Source organism: Cervus elaphus, chromosome 25, assembly GCF_910594005.1.
Source record: "Cervus elaphus chromosome 25, mCerEla1.1, whole genome shotgun sequence".
In the NCBI taxonomy this organism is placed as follows: Eukaryota; Metazoa; Chordata; class Mammalia; order Artiodactyla; family Cervidae; genus Cervus; species Cervus elaphus.
The window spans coordinates 43120340-43140018 of NC_057839.1; the positions used below are offsets into that span (position 1 = coordinate 43120340).

Consider the following 19679-nt stretch of genomic DNA (forward strand, 5'->3'; position numbering starts at 1 on the left):
AAAAGTAAGAAGAAAAGACGGGTAGACGTCACTCTGTCCAGTCACTCTCTCTGTCTCCTCCTCTCGGCCGGCCCGGGGCGGTTCGCCTCGGTCACCACCGCGGAGGAAGCCAGACCCGCCTCCCTAGGAGGACGCCCCTGGCCCGCCTCGGCTGAGGCCCGGCACGCGCCCGCCCGAGCCGCGAAGGCGGCGGGACTACAGCTCCCAGGGTGCCGCGCGCAGGCGCGCCTGCGCAGTGCAGCGGGAGGCGGCGGTCTGTTCTCCGCTGAGGAGGAGCGGGGCTGAGGAGGGAGGCAGCGGGTGAGAGTTCAGAGTTCAGCAGCAGCAGCCCGAGCCCATGATTCCCATATGCCCTGTAGTTTCTTTCACCTATGGTGAGTATAATGTGCCCCTCCGGGGTCCCCGCCCGGCCCCTTCCCCTGCCCGGGGCGGCGGGGAGGCGCGGGGGTTGGGGCAGGCTCCGGGGAGGAGGCGGCGGCCGCCGCCACCGGGGCGTGCGAGTGAGTGAGGGAGTGCGAGGCGGGAGGGGGAGGCGGCGCGGCCGCGGCCCGACGAGGGCGGCTTTTCACGGTGCCTCTCTCTCTCTCTCTACCCCTTCCCTCCCTCGGCGACTCTGCCCCTCGGCGCCTCTTCTCCCGCCATGGGACCCGACTCTCCTTGCCCGTCGCAGTGCCCAGCCGGCTGGGGGAAGATGCCAAAATGGCGACCGGCAACTACTTTGGATTCACCCACAGCGGGGCGGCGGCGGCGGCGGCTGCGGCCCAGTATAGGTAACGGCTCCACGCTCTTTCCCTCCTCTCCCCCTGCCCGCCCCTCCGCCGGGATCCCGCCGACGCGACGGCCCCGCGCCCGCCCCCACTCCCTCCCCCCCGGAGTCCCGGCCCGTGGCAGGCCGGGCCCGCGGCCTCTCACGGCCCGGGGCGGGAGCGAGGAGAAGGCGAGGCTGGGGACCGCGGAGGGCCGCCCGGGCCTTCGGCGGCCCCGCAGCTAAAATGGCCTCCCGCGGCTTCGGAGCCGCGCCGCCGCCCCCGCCCGGCGGGCTGAGGGAGGGAGCGGAGGCCGAGGCCCCTGCGGTCCCCCCGCCCCCGCGGGCCGGTCCCCGCCTCCGATCCCCCTCCCACTTGGGGATGGAGAGTGTGGGCGAGGGCTTCTCTGAGGGAGTCGGGGGTCGCCCCGGCCCGCGCGTTGCCTCTCCTCGCCGGGTGTTCTGGCCGCGGATCCCAGATAACGTGTCGTTTTCTCGGTGCCTTCTCCTGCGTCCCGTAATCTCACCTGGCCCTCCCCCCGAGCCCCGCAAAACCAACTGCGGGTGTCATCGCATTCATTTGGTTGATTTAGTTTTCCCTGCGAGGAGAGAGGTAAACACACCAACCACCTGTGAATTGTGTAGCTGGTAGACTGGAAAAGATGCGCGAAGTTTCTAGTGCTGACAAATGAGTCCACTGCCTTGTTGCAGCTATTGCGATTAGGCTCCAGGTGGGCCAGTAATTCCCCTGGGCGGGTCTTTTTCCTCCGGAGAAAAGAAAAGGGCTAGTGAAGTACAGTTAGTGAAATGCCCCATATGAAATCGCTACCTTAAGGGAAGCTCTAATTTCTGAAGTGTCTGTATTACGTTATATATCTTCTCAAAAGAAAGAAAAAAACTAGATTTTGTTACTTTTGAGTCATTCTGAGAGGCTCTAGATTCAGGCTGTAAGCATACAGGACTCCTAAGTGATCAGCTTTTTATATAGAGAGAGATTATATTGGATATCTGTGTAGTAGGTAATTTAAAACCCAGATAGTTTTCTCACGTGATTCACTTCAGGAGGCGGGTGCTCTAATGGAAAGGACATCTCTGGGAACCAGAAGACCTGAGTTTCAGTCTATTTTGCTCCTGATTTTGTGACAGTGGGAGTATCTCTTAATTGAGCTGTCATTTTCCTCATCTGTAAAATAAGGCTGTCTTTTGTGGTTAAAACTTGTAATTCTGAAACACAGTTGCCATATTTCATGGAATAATAAGATGCTATGTCTTGCAAGCGCTTCTCTGGTGGCTAGGCGGTAAAGAATCCGCCTGCCAATACTGGAGATTCGGTTTGACCCCTGGGTAGGGAAGATCCTTTGGAGAAGGAAATGGCAACCCACTCCAGTATTGTTGGGAAATCCCAAGGAGAGAGGAGCCTGGCAGGCTACAGTCCATGGGGTTGTAAATGAGGCAGACAGGAGTAGCAACTAAACACCACCATGTATTGTAAAGAGAAGGGTTGTCATTATTTTATGTATCACTTAAAAAAAAACCACTACCGATTAAAACCACTCAATGCTTAAGACACCGTTGATTTTTAAGACATGTATAAATATTTTATTGATGAAATTGATATTTTACTAATTGTTGAATGCCTTGAACGCATGTGGCATCTTTTACAAGTCCTTTCACCTAGACGCTTACTTCCAGAAAAAGGACTGAGATGACAGATTATTGGGGCATAAACGTTAAAAAAAAGTCTTTGCTTACAAGTTGTGATAATTAAACAACTAGCGAAGTTTCAGATACTTTAAACAGCTGAAAATATTCGTGAAGAGAGAAAAATCAAGCCATTTTTCTTTCTCTGGGAAATAGGAGATAACTAATGAGCATCTGTGTCATAAATCTACTGATACCAAGTACTATGTGTTCTAGACCAGACTGTATTTAACCACTTAAATTTTAATTGTTTAACACTGCTTTTCTGTTATACTGTTCGCAGAGTGATGATAGATTTGTTGAATTATTTATGAACTGTTTACTGAAAACTAGTTCTTTGTGGCAGTTTTGAAGTATTTTTTCTAATGCAAACCTATAGCTAGAAATGAGGGGAGGAAATGCCAATTTAAAGGTACTTAATCACTTTTTGATGAAAATGTTTGCATATATGTATTTTATCCCAGTATAGGAAGCTATTACAGAATTTCTGTATCTAGTTTTTTTTTTTACTTTGAATCTTAATAGTTTTAGTAAACTGTAATGTCAATCCAAAATATTAAACTGATTTTTATATATTTATGTGTATCTAATGCCGGACACCCGGGTTCCACCCCTGGGTCCGGAAGATCTCCTGGAGAAGGAAATGGCAACCCACTCCATTATTCTTGCCTGGAGAATACCATGGAAGGAGGAGCCTGGCAGGCTACAGTCCATGGGGTTGCAAAGAGTCTGACAGGCCTGAGCGACTAAGACTTTAATGAGAAAAGACTAGTCTTTTGACATTATTTATGCATATATTGGCAAAACTAATTTTTAAGATACTTTATCCTTGTACTTAACATAGTACATGGAATTCTTTATTTTTAATGGAGAGAAATCAGATTCAATAATGCTGATACTTGTTCAAGGAGGATCAACAAATAATAGTAAAATGCAGAAAATGCAGTGATAATGTTCATCTTTCTTCCTGAGTAGAAATCATTAAAATACAACTTTCAGACATGGAAGACCACGGATTATTTTTCAAAAAAAATTTTTTTTAATTTAAGGGATGTAAACTCAAGGAAATCTTAAACATTTACCTGTTGGATTACATGAATAATTGGCTTCACCTGTCGGAGAGTACAGATAACTGAAAGTAACTATATCTTAAGTCTAGATTTAATTGTGGTTGTTAGTTTCCTTGGTTATAGCTATGTAAGGTATTTGATTAAATTTATTTTAAGTTTAAGCTTTCTTTTTGCCTGTTAATATTTGAAATTTATAATGTATACTAAATAGCAAAGTTCTTTAAGAGATGTTATAAGAATCTAAGTCCTGCTACTAATAATTTTTAGATAAACCAAGTTTTTCTTTTGTATAATGCATATTAGATATTTTGTGATAAGCATTTACTCAATCCTTGTGCTACATGTTCCATCAACTACTGAATATTTTTCTTCCTGCTTTCTGTATTTCCTTTTTTTTTCTTTTTGTATTTCTTCTAACGCTACTAAATAAACCTGTTGTGCCATTTGGCCGCTATTGCAAATGTAATCTTTTCATTTTCTTACCATTCATGTGCTTTTTTCCCCCTTGGAAATTACAAAATCAAAAAAAAATTAAGTATTATTGTGTTTATATGTATATGTTTCTGGTAGAATGTTTATTTGGAGTGTGCAGGACAAAGCAGATTTCAGACATGGTGAAAAAAATAGGAATGGCTTCATGGCAGAAAGAGAACTTGGATAGGTACCTACTTCAATACAGTACTCTTTTTTGTTTGAGAAGATACACTTTAAAACTTTTAGACATAATTTTATAATAAATTTTGGAGAAAACAATTTTAACAGTTTGTAAGGACTTACCATAGCAAAAAATGTGAGAAAGATAATTCTCAGTGGAAAAAACTTGCTAAAAATTAATGTTTCATAGGATCAAATCAGTTTTTTTCTCTCTTACTGGGAGTTATACAGAAGTTCTCATAGAAGTTCTTCAGTTTTTTAAGGAATTTTGTGGCGTAAACAGATATACTATATGTAATACAAACTAAAGTAATCCCATTATAGTTTACTATTAATAGGACATAATCTTTTCTTTGAGAGTTTTAAACAGCCGGTTTCTCTTATTCCTTAGAAAAGCCATGGATGTTTCAGTTCTTGTCACCTTTCTATCTATTCAAGATACTTGTCTATTTCCTGCATAACCTGAATCTTTAGCCTGTGCTAAAACTTTGTTCTGTCTATAATTCTTATCTGAATGTTATTCTACCTTCAATAAAGTTAGCTATTTAAAATAATCATTTGGCAACATTTTTTACCCTTTTAATTTCTAGAATTTATTGAGTTCAAAAACTTGAGTAATGATTGTATAACGATCCAAGGTAATTGCCCCCATATCTTAGAATAATAATATTCTTGAATAATAAATGTTTAAGTGGATTTTGACTGTTGTCTGAATATTAGCTTAAACATCTGCTAGTCATCTCATCTAGTGATTCTTGAGATGTCTTTAGGACATCTGTTCCTAAAGGATGAGTATCTCTTCACATCACTAAGGTAACTTGGATAGGCTGATTAGCCAGTGAATTTTCTTTTTTTTTTCCTTCTCTTTTTTCCTTTTTATTGGAATGTAGAGTTAAGAATATTGTATCTTGGAGGAAAGAATAAAAGGAACACTGGTAAAGTAGAAAGAAGTAATCACTACCTGAGATTGTGAAAAAACCAGATGAACAGGTTTTTGAAACCAATCTTAGTGATGGAAATTTACTGGCTCTACTGAAAAAAATTTACTGCAGCTGCTAATTCTATTAGCTCTTCCATTGTTGAATTAGAGATCTTAAGGTTCATATTGCATGAATGAATTTGAAATAATGAACATTTTCTTTCCAAAAGGATCAGTGCTATTACAGGGATGTGTCCTGTATGTGTTATTAATAGCCTTAAGGGCAGTGTGAGCCAAAATAGCACTCTATAGAATGCTTAAAGTGTATTCTTGACTGTGCTTTTGCTTTTGTAACCTGCTTCACAGTATACTATAATGAAAAGGGGATGAGCTAGTCCCACTTTGGATTTGAATCTCTCTTTAGGCACTTGTCCAAGTCCCTTAATTTTTCTACGACTTGGTTTCTTCAGCTAACTTGCTTTGAGGTGAAGATTAAATATAAAACTTCCTAGCCTAGTGCCTGATTTTCAATAGGTACTTTACCCATGTTAGTTTTCAGCAGAGATTTGCATAATAATATTAAAAGTGTTCTAAAATCTATCGTTAGTTGATGTCTATCCTACATTTAATATATGGAGTTTCATCATCTCAATGAAGAAGGAAATGGCAACCCACTCCAGTGTTCTTGCCTGGAGAATCCCAGGGACGGAGGAGCCTGGTAGGCTGCCATCTATGGGGTCGCACAGAGTTGGACATGACTGAAGCAACTTAGCAGCAGCAGCAGCAGCAGCAGAATCTCAAATGTTAAAAGTAGGTACTTGAGTATCAGTTGGTGGCCTCAGTTTCAGTGTCAGTTTAATAGAGACCTCCAAATTTTTAATTACTTGCAAGTAACATGATTATAGTTAACAGACAAATATGAGAAATAATAAGAATTCAGATTTCCTGCATCTAAGATCAGGGAAATATTGGTAACTCTCCTGTTTCATCAATGGCAAATTAGATAATTATATTTCAAATAAGTTCTTTGTATATAGCCATAAAATCTATTAAGTAGATCTGAAACTAATGAGATACCCAAAACATTTTAAGGAAAAAATAAAATAGGCTATAAAGAACAGAACAGGAAAAAAAAAACAAAAGACATAATATGAAGATGGGCTGTGTTCATGGAGTGAAAAAAAATCAATACTATCAAGTTAATCAGTTTTCTCCTGAGTAGTCCATATATTTAATGTAATTCCAATAAAAACCACAGCAGACTTTTTGGGGTCACTTGATAAAGAAATTCTTATGTTGACCGTGAAGAGAGTATTTGTCCAAAAGTAGTCAAGACAGTCTTGTCATGATATCTTGCATATTAGCAGGGACCAAAAGACGTTATTAAACAATCAGGGTAATCAGAAAACAGTCCTTGGTCAAATGTAGTAATTGACAAAGTATGTTAGAATTACTAGAAAGAGATTAAAGGTGGGGAGTGTGCCTACGGTACTTATCCATACATTGTCCTTGGCATCACTCTATCATAATTGGAGTCATTGTTCTAAGAACAACATTGCTTAGTGTTTTGGGAACGCTGTGTACAGTGCAGCTCTTAATTCACCCTTACACAGGGCAAATTAATGAAATAAAGAGCATCTGACTTTTTGTTTTTTTAATATTAGTCTTCTCATGTAATAAATATATTAAAATGCATTTATAGGGAATAACTTGCAGTATGCATACCTGCTCTCAAGGAATTTACTCTGCTGGAAGATGAGAGTAGGGGCAGCTATACCTACAGGTAACTCTGCCATGGTAACGATCGTACTGATTTTTAATAAAATACTTAAATGGGGAATTGGAGCATTTCGACTATGGGGTTTGAGGTAGTCTTCATGGTATTTAATTCTGAAAATCAAGGCAGGATCATTTTAGACAAAGAAAATGTGTTGGCCAAGGCAAGAAGGAATTAAATTCTTTTTTGGTTTGTGTAGGTTTTTTTGGACACACCATGTGGCATGTAGGGATCTTAGTTCCCCAGGGATTGAACATGTGCCTTCAGCAATGAAAGCACAGAGTCCTAACCACTGGACTGCCAGGAAATTCTATGAATTAAATTCTTAATATGGTTCGTAGTTGGTAGATTCTGGAGTCCTGGCTCCCTCTACTATTTCCATGTGACATTGGGCAAACAGTCCTTTGGTACTTGAGTTTCTTCATCTATAAATTAGAGATAATACTAATAATTATCTCATAGGATTGAAATTTTTTGAAAAATTCTCCCTTGAAGTGTGATATATATGAAAAGAGCACATATAAGAGTATAGCTTGATGAAAAATGTCAGAAGCTGGGCACCATTGTATGACCAGCACCCAGACCGAGAAACAACATTATCAGCATCCCAGGAGGCCTCTACATTCTCCGTTGTGGTGTGAGAATTCAATGAGATAACATTTGTAAGGTGCTCAGAATATTCAGTAGGCATTTGGAAATAGAGCTCAGAATTGGGTAAGGGTCAAAGTGTAAATGTGAATATTAGCCATATGGTGGTGAATCCACTGTTGTAGCTGTGAGTATGGATGAACCAGAGGAACTACTTGTCATGCATCAAACATTTAAACATTTAGTAAACTTTTTTTGAATGAGTGGAAGAAAAATAGAGTCACAGTTATGAACTTGGGGAACTTTGGTGTTGAAAGTAGAGCCAGAGAAAGAAACAAATACTGGGTCAGGGTGGTGGTGAACAGAGAACTGGGAGAATGTAGTGTTCATAAAAACCAAAAGAAGATAGAGTAGTCAGCAATATTAAGGCTTCAGAGAGGCTAAGTAAAGAATTGACAGTTATCAAAATCATTGCTTTAATTTTCATGGACGGCCATTATAGAAAAATTAGAATCTGACTTTTTTTGGAGCTACAGAAAGACAAGCATAAAATTTTGCATAAAATAGGTTTTGCATTCTATCTTAGTATTCAAATAAATTTTTTAAAAAAGTTTGTTGAAGTATGGTTGATTTACAATGCTGTATTTCTGCTGTACTGCAAAGTGGCTTAGTTATACTCATATAAACATTCTTTTTTATGGTCTTTTCCATTATAGTTTATCCCAGGATATTGAATATAGGTCCCTCTGCTATACAGTAGGACTTTATTGTTTATCCACAAGTAAATTCTTGAGGGTCCTAGAGGTTAAATGGGCTTAAAATATTGGGAGGCACTGTGTTTAAAGATAAAAGAAGTGAAAATAAAATTTTGAATTGATTTTTTACTTCTTGGAAAAGATAATATATTGTATAATTGCATTATACTGGTATAGTGGTCTGCATTAAATGGGCAGAGAACTTGAAATTTGAGGAATGATACTTTATGATAGAAAAAACAATGAGCCTTTTAAAAATACTATAAATGAGGGCAAAGAGTGATGTGGTTTATGAAGATGACTTTATTGCTTCTCTCACTCCCCCAGTCCTACCCATCCCAAACCATTTTTTACTATAAGCAGACATGGTCACTATAAATTTAATCAAAATACTCTTATGCTTAAAATCCTTCATTTGCTAACCTTTACTTTCAGAATATCTGGTTATCCTAGCTTTACATTTAGAGGATTGGGGATCTTATTGTATAGACTTACAGTTCATTATTCACATGACATCCAAAAAAATTCTGAAAACAATACTAGTAAAAAAAAAAAGGAAAAACTGACTACTCTTCAGAGTAGGTTGTTGCTCGTTGTTCAGTTGCTCAGTTGTGTCCAGCTCTTTGCCACCCCATGGACTGCAGCACACCAGGCCTCCCTGACCTTCACCATCTCCCAGAGCTTGCTCAGACTCATGTCCATTGAGTCTGTGACGCCATCCAACCATTTTGTCCTCTGTCGTCCCCTTCTCCTCCTGCCTTCAGTCTTTCCTGGCATCAGGGTCTTTTCTAATGAGCAGCTCTTCACATCAGGTGGCCAAAGTATTGGAGCTTCAGTATCAGTCCTTCTAATGAGTATTCAAGATTGATTTCCTTTAGAATTGACTTGTTTGATCTCCTTGCAGTCCAAGGGACTCTCAAGAGTCTTCTCCAACACCACAGTTCAAAAGCATCAGTTCTTCGGCACTCAGCCTTCTCTATTGTCCAACTCTTTACATCCATAAGTGACAACTGGAAAAACCATAGCTTTGACTAGACCAACCTTTGTTGGCAAAGTAATGTCTCTGCTTTTTAATTTGCTGTTGGTCATAGCTTTTCTTCAAAGGAGCAGGTGTCTTTTAATTTCATGGCTGCAGTCACCATCTGCAGTGATTTTGGAATCCAAGAAGATAAAGTCTGTCACTGTTTGCATTGTTTCCCCATCTATTTGCCATGAAAGGATGGAACTGGATGCCATGAACTTAGATTTTTGAATGTTGAATTTTAAGCCAACATATTCACTCTCCTCTTTCACTTTGATCAAGAGGCCTTTTAGTTCCTCTTCACTTTCTGCCATAAGGGTGGTGTCATCTGCGTCTCTGAGGTTATTGATATTTCTTCCAGCAGTCTTGATTCCAGCCTGTGCTTCATCCAGCCCAGCATTTCTCATGATGTACTCTGCATGTAAGTTAAATAAGCAGGGTGACAATAAACAGCCTTGACATACTCCTTTCCCAATTTTGAACCAGTCCGTTGTTCCATGTCTGGTTCTATTGCTTCTTGACCTGCAGACAGGTTTCTCAAGAGGCAGGTGAGGTGGTCTGATACTCCCATCTCTCTCAAGAATTTTCTACAGTTTGTTGTGATCCACACAGTCAAAGGCTTTAGCATAGTCAGTGAAGCAGAAGTAGATGTTTTTCTGGGATTCTCTTTTCCTATGATCCAACAGATGTTGGCAGTTTGATCTCTTGTTCCTCTTCCTTTTCTAAATCCGCTTGCACATTTGGAAGTTCTCGGTTCACGTACTGTTGAAGCTGACCTTGGAGAGTTTTTAGCATTACCTTGCTAGCATGTGAAATGAATGCAATTGTTCAGTAGTTTGAACATTCTTTGGCTCTATGGTAGGCGGCATGTAATTTTTTAGTTTCACCTCTGTGAGTATCCATACCTTTCTCTGAAGAAATGTTAATGTATTAGAGATATAATGAAAGATGTATTTTTCTTGGGTATAGGAAGTTATAGAGCACTTTGGTTTAATTTATGGTTTAATTATAAAGCTTTACCACCAGCTTTAATTATACCCAATAGCTTGTTTCTTTTTTTTTTTTTTTTTTCTTAGCTTGTTTCTTTTTTGAGTAATTCTGTTTACAAATACTTACAAGGATTAACATTGCATGACTTTCTCTTTTAGATGTCTTCCAAAGAAAACAATTTGCTTATTTTCAAAATGGAATAAAATTTATTTTATCTCAATTACCATATGGATCCACTGGATCTTTTTTTAGAAGTCTTAAGATTCAGAGTATGGAATCTTAGTGATCTTGTTTTTCTGTTTCTTGAAACATTTTGCTGTTTCGTGATCCTAAAGATTATTTCCTCTTTACTCATCACTTATTTCCAGCTATGCTTTAAAAAAAAAAAGTAATGCAATAGCAAAATGGTTATGGAAGCACCTCAAAGGATGGTACAGTAGTGAAATAAGTGGAAGATATTGCATTGCCCAACATTTTGCATCTTTCAAGATGGTATGAAAGAAGAGAGAGACACTACCTTTAATTGTTGGCTTTTAGTTTTCCTTCAACACAGTTGAGAAGTCAGAATTATTCATTCTCTGTTCATACTGTCAAAAAATAAGAAAGTTAACACAAAATATTTGACAGTTATTACATAAATAAGATGAATGCAAAAACAAAATGACACTACTCAAGACAAATGATAATGGTGAAATTGATTGCATGAGCAAAATCTTAGCATAAAGGTCTTTACATACCATATCCTAGATCAGGGATCCCCCTCCCCCAGGCCACGGACTGTTAGGAATCAGTCATACAGGAGGTAAGTGGCATGCCAGTGAGGGAAGTGTCCATCTGTGTTTAAGAGGTTCCCATCACTCCCTTTAAACCTGAGCTCCACCTGCTGTCAGACCTGGAGAAGTAGTATATTCTCGTAGGAGCTGCAAAGCTCCTCCTGTAAGAATCTAATGCCTGATGATCTGAGGAGGGGCTGAGGTGATGCTAGTGCTGGGGAGGCACTGCAAATACAGATGATTATTAGCAGAGAGATTTGACTGCACAGAGACCACAGTCAGTTGCTGAACTGCACAGAGACCACAATCAGTTGCCTGCAGACTACTGCCAGAACCCTGTCAGTGAGTGGCAATTATATGTGTGCATGCTAAGTCACTTGAGTTGTGTCCGACTCTTTGTGACCCTGTGGACTGTAGCCTGCGAGGCTCCTCTGTCCATGGGATTCCCCAGGCAAGAATACTAGAGGGTTGTGTTTCCTCCTCCAAGGGATCTTCCCAATCCAGGGATCAAACCTGCGTCTCTTGCATCTCCTGCATTGGCAGGCAAGTTCTTTACCACTAGTGCCACCTGGGAAGCCCAGGTGGCAATTGTATAATTTATTCATTATATATTACAATGTAATAATAATAGAAATAAATGCACAATAAATGTAATGCACTTGAATCATCCCCAAACCATCCCCTCCCCCCATCTGTGGAAAAATTGTCTTTCATGAAACTGGTCCCTGGTGCCAAAAAAGTTGCGGACCACTGTCTGAGATTAATTTTTTCACACTGAAGAATCAGTAAATGAACAGTATATTTCTAAGGATAAAAAAAGAAAAGTACTCTCATATAGTTAATAGGAAGGACTTCATTATGTAATATTCTGTGACAATATTCGGAACATCCCATTTTGCTCAAAGTATATGTTGCAGAAATCTTTCTTGTTTTGTGATGTTTGTGAACTAACATTTACTCGATACGGTGCATTAGTGGACAGATCCTCAAGACAGGTATGTATTCAAAGGTAGTTGGAAGGAAATAGATGGTGTAGAAATTAAAAGATTCATTAGATCATTCCAAAACAAAAAATTAATGATGTTTTACAATTATGAATCAAATATGGTCATCATCATCTTTCTCTCTCCAGCACAATATGAGCCATAAAACATTTCAAAACTTTTTAAAGCATTGTATGTTGACAATTCAAATGTAGGAAGAAGAACTGGAAGTAATGAAGAGTTGGAACTCATTAGAGAAATAATTAAAATGGGGAACTAGCATTTACAGATGGACATGTTTCATGTTCTGCATTAAAGTTGATGAGCAGCTATGTTCAGAGAACATGGTCCATTTTGTCTATATGTGGAGTAAGAATTTGAATTTGCTATAATTCATATTGCAAATTTTCTTATAGTTTTTCATTATCCCTTATTCATATGTAAATGGTCAGATAACCTCAAAAATGCTGAAAAGGAGAGAATGAGGTTCAGTGGATCCAAATGACATTTCTCCTGGTGGTAGCTCAGCTGGTAAAGAATCCACTTGCAATGCAGGAGAGACCCTGGTTAATTCCTGGGTCAGGGAGATTAAAGAATCCACCTGCAATATGGGAGACCTGGGTTTGAGTTGGAAAGATCCCCTGGAGGAGGGCATGGCAACCCATTCCTATATGCTTGTCTGAAGAATTCCCAAGGGCAGAGGAACCAGCGATCTACAGTTGATGGGGTTGCTAAGAGTCAGATATGACTGAGCGACTAAGCACAGAACAGTACAACATTGAGAGTTAAAAGATCTCAAGAAAACTGTTAAACAGTTCATATGCTATTTAACCATCCCTCTCCCTTGTAGTCTACAAATCTAATGAGTTGGTGGAAATGGTAAGATTGGTTATTTTATTTGTTCTGGTTTTTAAGAAGAAAATACAGCCTGAATTTACTCAGTATTCAGTTCAGTCACTCAGTCATGTCTGACTCTTTGCGACCCCATGGACTGCAGCACACCAGGCTTCCCTGTCCATCACCAACTCCCAGAGCTTACTCAAACTCATGTCCATAGAGTTGGTGATGCCATCCAACCATCTCATCCTCTGTTGTCCCCTTCTCCCACCTTCAGTCTTTCCCAGCATCAGGGTCTTTTCCAAGGAGTCAGTTCTTCACATCAGGTGGCCAAAGTATTGCAGTTTCAGCTTCAACATCAGTCCTTCCAGTGAATATTCAGGACTGATATCCATTAGGATGGACTGGCTGGATCTCCTTGGAGTCCAAGGGACTCTCAAGAGTCTTCTCCAACACCACAGTTCAAAAACATCAATTCCTCGGCACTCAACTTTCTTTATAGTCCAACTCTCACATCCATACATGACTCCTGGAAAAACCATAGCTTTGACTAGACCGACCTTTGTTGGCAAAGTAATTAATGTCTCTGCTTTTTAATATGCTGTCTAGGTTGATCATAGCTTTTCTTCCAAGGAGCAAGGGTCTTTTAATTTCATAGCTGCAGTCACCATCTGCAGTGATTTTGGAGCTCAAGAAAATAAAGTCTGTCACTGTTTGCATTGTTTCCTCATCTATTTGCTGTGAAGGGATAGGACCGGATGCCATGATCTTAGTTTTCTGAATGTTGAGTTTTAAGCCAACATATTCACTCTCCTCTTTCACTTTCATTAAGAGACTCTTTAGTTCGCTTTCTGCCATAAGTGTGGTGTCATCTGTGTATCTGAGGTTATTGATATTTCTCCCGGCAATCTTGATTCCAGCTTGTGCCTCATCCAGCCCAGCATTTCTTATGATGTACTCTGCATGTAAGTTAAATAAGCAGGGTGACAGTATACAGCCATGACATACTCCTTTCCCGATTTGGAACCAGTTTGTTTGTTCCATGTCCAGTCCTAACTGTTTCTTGACCTGCATACAGATTTCTCAGGAGACAGATCAGATGGTCTGGTATTGCCATCTCTTGAAGAATTTTCCACAGTTTGTTGTGATCCACACAGTCAAAGCTTTCACATAGTCAGTAAACCAGAGGTAGATGTTTTTCTGGAACTCTCTTGCTTTTTTGATGATCCAGCAGATGTTGGCAATTTGATCTCTGGTTCCTCTGCCTTTTCTAAATCCAGCTTGAACATCTGGAAGTTCATGGTTCACGTACCGTTGAAGCCTGGCTTGGGGAATTTTGAGCATTACCTTTCTAGCATGTGAGATGAGTGCAGTTGTGCAGTAGTTTGAGCATTCTTTGGCATTGCCTTTCTTTGGGATTGGAATGAAAACTGACGTTTTCCAGTGCTGTGGCCACTGTTGAGTTTGCCAAATTTGCTGGCATATTGAGTGCAGCACTTTCACAGCATCATCTTTTAGGATTTGAAATAGCTCAACTGGATTTCCATCACCTCCGTTAGCTTTGTTCGTAGTGATGCTTCCTAAGGCTTACTTGACTTTGAACTCCAAGATGTCTGGCTCTTAAGTGAGTGATCATGCCGTTGTAGTTATCTGGGTCATGAAGATCTTTTTTGTATAGTTCTGTGTATTCTTGCCACAGAATATATTCTCCAGTCTTCTTAATATCTTCTACTTCTGTTAGGTCCATAACATTTCTGTCCTTTATTGTGCCCATCTTTGCATGAAATTTCCCTTGGTACCTCCAGTTTTCTTGAAGAGATCTCTAGTCTTTCCATTCTGTTGTTTTCCTCTATTTGCATTGATCACCGAGGAAGGCTTTCTTATGTCTCCTTGCTATTCTTTGGAACTCAGCATTCAAAGGGATATATCTTTCCTTTTCTCCTTTGCGTTTAGCTTCTCTTCTTTTCTCAGCTGTTTGTAAGGCTTCCTCAGACAACTGTTTTGCCTTTTTACATTTCTTTTTCTTGCGGATGGTCTTGATCCCTGCCTCCTGTACAATGTCCCGAGCCTCTGTCCATAGTTCTTCAGGCACTCTGCCTATCAGATCTAATCCCTTGAATCTATTTGTCCGTTTCACTGTATAATCGTAAGGGATTTAATTTAGGTCAAACCTGAATGGTCTAGTAGGGAACTTCTTCCTCCAATTTAAGTCTGAATTCGGCAACAAGGAGTTCATGATCTGAGCCACAGTCAGCTCCTGCTCTTGTTTTTGCTGACTGTATAGAGCTTCTCCATCTTTGGCTGCAAAGAATATAATCAGTCTGATTTCTGTATTGACCATCTGGTGTTGTCCACATGTAGAGTCTTCTCTTGTGTTGTTAGAAGAGGGTGTTTGCTGAGACTGGTGTGTTCTCTTGGCAACTCTGTTAGCCTTTGACCTGCTTCGTTTTGTACTCCAAGGCCAAATTTGCCTGTTACTACAGGTATCTATTGACTTCCTACTTTTGCATTTCAGTCCCCTAAAATGAACAGGACATCTTTTTTGGGTGTGTGTTCTAGAAGGTCTTGTAGGTCTTCATAGAACCATTCAACTTCAGCTTCATCATTACTGGTCGGGGCATAGACTTGCATTACTGTGATATTGAATGGTTTGCCTTGGGAACAAACAGAGATCATTCTGTCATTTTTGAGATTGCAGCCAAGTACTGCATTTTGGACTCTTCTGTTGACTATGATGGCTGCTTCATTTCTTCTAAGGGATTCTTGCCCACAGTGGTAGATATGATGGTTATCTGAGTTAAACTCACGTATTCAGTCCATTTTAGTTCGCTGATTCCTAAGATGTTCACTCTTGACATCTCCTGTTTGACCACTTCCAATTTGCATTGCTTCGTGGACCTAACATTCCAGCTTCCTATGCAATATTGCTCTTTAAAGCATCTGACTTGACTTCCATCACCAGTCACATCCACAACTGGGATATTTAATCCAGATATTTAACCATCCTTCTCCCTTGTAGTCTACAAATCTAATGAGTTGGTAGAAATTGTAGGATTGGTTATTTTATTTATTCTGGTTTTTAAGAAGAAAATAGAGCCTGAATGTAAGTTTCTTCCAAAATTCTACAATGATGCAGTTATTGTTTTAATAGCATTGTACAGGTAATGGAGCATGACATAGCAAGTTTAAGGAATACCTAAAGGTAGTATGTCTTTTTTCATCATTCTCAACATTATTAAATATTAAATATAAAGAAGATAAATTTGTCAGAAGTTTTGTAGACATAGAAAATCCTATAATTTGACCTAGAAGAGTCCAACAGTATTGAACATTAAATTTGGGCTAATGGAAAGGTTGTGTTTTGTGTGCCAAGAGAAGGAAAAAAAATGTTTTATCAGTTACTTTACTGTGTTATCCAAAGTTGAAACAGATACATTCAACAGTAGTTTCCAGAGGAAAAAAAGCACATTTAGTAATGTAAGTGACAGAAGCTAGCTACATTTTCTGAGATTATTTTTCCCCTCATTGCCTTTCAAGGTCAGAAATTAAACATTCCACATCTGTCCTATGGTGATTCCTCTAGAAATTTCACATTTTTAATTTAATCTGAAGTTAATCATTACCTTTACTTTACCTGTTTAGGAAGATACCTTTACATTACCTTCCTAAACAGAACAAGGACTTAAAATGCTCAACTTTGATCAGTTGATCAAAGTTGATTAGCTTTGATCAGTTGCCTCTTCATTTTGTGCTTTCATTGTTTTTAGAATTTCTAAACCCTGTGACAGTTGTTGGACAAAACTACCTTATATAGCCAGTGATTATTTAAATTTGCCTTCAGATTTACCTTTTTTTTATTTTAACTTAACGTTCATTCATCCTGAGATCATTTTCTTTCTTCCTAAAGTAAATCTTTGAGAATGTCCTTTAATACGGGTTTACTAAGAACAGGTTTTTGTTTTGTTTTGTTTTTTTTAATCTCAAATATCTTCATTTCTCCCTTCTCATTCTTGAGAAGTCATCACTTAGTCTTTAGGGAATTTTTTTCCTCAGCCTAGTTGTGCTTCTCGCTCTTTGGTGTTTACGGTTTCACTCAGATGGATTTTGGTGAGAGTTCCTTATTTAATCTTACTTTGGATTAGTTGGGACTCGTGGACATGAGGATTGTTATATCAGACATTCTGTTTAGATGTTTCCTCTCTCCCATTCTTTTTCTTCATTTGTAGCTCCAGTGAGTTGCAAGTTACCATTTTTTATTCTTTCCTCCTGGTCTTTTAACCTCTTTGATATCTTTCATCTCTTTGTGTGCATTCTGGGTAGGTTTATAGATTTTTTTTTTTGACCAGCTATATCTAATCCGTTATGCCTTTTCTAAGATTCTAATTTTTATGTACTGTATTTAATTTCTGAAAATTGTTTCCATTCATCTGGTTGTTTTTGATTGACCTCTTGGTCTTGGTTTTGACTATCTCTTTGCTGCTGCTAAGTCGCTTCAGTCGTGTTCGACTCTGTGCATCCTCATAGACGGCAGCCCACCAGGCTCCCCCGTCCCTGGGATTCTCCAGGCAAGAACACTGGAGTGAGTTGCCATTTCCTTCTCCAATGCATGAAAGTGAAAAGTGACAGTGAAGTCACTCAGTTGTGTCTGACTCTTAGCGACCCCATGGACTGCAGCCTACCACTCTGCTCCGTCCATGGGATTTTCCAGGCAAGAGTACTGGAGTGGGTTGCCATTGCCTTCTCCAGACTATCTCTTTAGTGTGTTTATTTTCTGTTTTGTATCCAATAATTCTAATAATTGTAGTTTTCTCAGTTTTTTAATAATTTTGCAAGCTCTTGCTCATAGTATCTTATTTTCTTATGGGTTTCATGTTTGAGATCTCTTTCTTGCAGGATTGTAGCATTAGAGAGAAATCTGGATTCTGTGGCACCTGGAAGCATTGTCAGCACAGAGATAACTACTTGGTTTGGTGTTTTCCCTGGTCAGATAATGTGAATTCCAGAGCCCAATCTAGGAGAGTGCTCATTTGTTAAGTATTATCAAAGAAGAGCCTTCTCTCCTTTACCTAGAGCCAAGGCTCAGACAAGAAAGTTTCCATACAGTTCTCCCTTAAAGGGGAAAGTGGGCTTTTTCCTAATTCACTTTCTGTTAGTTTCTTTTGGGGGTTCCAAAGTTCTGAGCCTTTACTTCCCAATGCCTTTGATGTCTCTCTTAACACAGAAATTGGTATGTATAGCAGTTAACCAGGAGGAGATTTGGAGCCCTAGATAAGACTGTTACAGGTTTAGGCAACAGACCTCTGGCCACTCATGCACTGCTCATTTTAATGGAAAACAAATACTGTTTCTCTGTCATAAGATAGAAGGAAGCATTTTGCTCAAAGAGGTAATAAGAGCAGGAAAATGAACGGTGAATACCATCACAGATCTTAAGTTAATGTTCTGTATCATAAAATGGTGATTCTCAAACTTTATGGTTCTGGGGCCCTTCTAACTTGTAATTATTAAAACCAAAAAAAAAATACTTCTGTTTATGTGGATTACACTAATATTTACTGTATTAGGAATTTCTAAAATATTTATAAAATTGTTTTAAAATAATAGTAAAGCCACTACATGCTAACCAAGAATATCTTTATGAAAAGTAACTATATTCCAACCACGAAAAAAGTAGTGAGATGGGAAGCATTGTTTTTCATTTTTACAAATCTTTTTAGTATTTCTGTGGATATAGAGATAAGATGGTTGATTCATTAAGATGGTTGGATTCTCACATCTGCTTTTGCATTTAGTCTGTTGCAGTAAGTTTGGATTAAAATACATGAAGGCAATTTGTAATTGAAAAAGGAGAACCAACCTTATGGACCCTCTGTAATAATCTTAGGGACCCTTAGCTGTCCTTGGATCACATTTTGAGAACCACTGTATAGAAATTAACTGAGATGTAGGAATATTTTCCCTGTTACTAGATGCCATGTATGTGGACAAGCCATTTGTACACATAACTTGTTGTGATTTCAGTAGTGACTGTAAATTTAGTAGTGTAATATAAAGCCAGGTCATATTAATGGAATTTGAAAGATGGGCCCAGAGTCAGGTATAGATTCAGGTTGAGGCCAGTAATGCAGATGTAGAGTTGTATTGGAATAACTAGAAGGGAGTATATAAAGTTAGGGCTGGTTTGTTAGTCATTAAAGTTGCCTGTCTGAGAATTCTGTTCTAATATCTTATGCTTCCCTTTTCCCAGAGTAATGCATTAACTAATTAAAAATAGATAGAAGGACTTAATGATAACAAGTCCCTTATTTTCCTTCTCCCTGCCTCCCAATTCCACTTCCCAGGGACCGTCACCTTTAATATATCTTGGTTTTATTTCTAACCTCCATATCACTAAATAGTATGCTGTGTTTTTATATCTTAATTTATCAACTATGCATTATATTTTAACTTCTTAAAATCATGGTTAGGAGTTCATATATACACTCTCATGCTTCTCATATTTCTCCCCGAATTCAGTAATACGGCTGTCTGTCTTCAACAATACTGTCAGTTCTGTTGTAGTTCCATCACAAGCTGATAGTATCTTGGTACTGTTAAGAATCTTTAAATTCTTCTACTTTACTTTCCCTCTTTCTCCACTCCATCCCTCTACTCAGCTATAGTTTTCCTTGTGATAGCATTTACATTGCGTTCTGTAACAGTTGACCTTCCGTGATTTAGGTTGATTCTAAAACTTGAAAGCAAAAACCATTTCATTTTTATAACTGTAAATAGTATTTACTGTGGTGCCAAGTACTGATCTATGATTAGAATTCCTAGAATTCCCATTTTATAACCCTGTATCACTTAATAATCTTTCTAGGCTC

General features: G+C 39.2%; 1 protein-coding gene across 3 annotated transcripts in view; it reads left to right on the forward strand.

The window, feature by feature from the left end:
• Positions 1 to 221: 221 nt before the first annotated feature.
• ZFR (zinc finger RNA binding protein) overlaps positions 222 to 19679 on the forward strand; it is an 81986-nt gene continuing 62528 nt past the window's right edge. For all 3 annotated transcript variants that reach the window (XR_006337777.1, XM_043887222.1, XM_043887224.1), the window contains exons 1-2: positions 222 to 374; positions 671 to 770. Coding sequence is in view for 2 of the 3 variants with exons in the window: in XM_043887222.1 (XP_043743157.1) it covers positions 338 to 374; positions 671 to 770 (137 nt within the window). In the remaining variant the exon portion in view is untranslated. The remainder of the gene's footprint in view (positions 375 to 670; positions 771 to 19679) is intronic.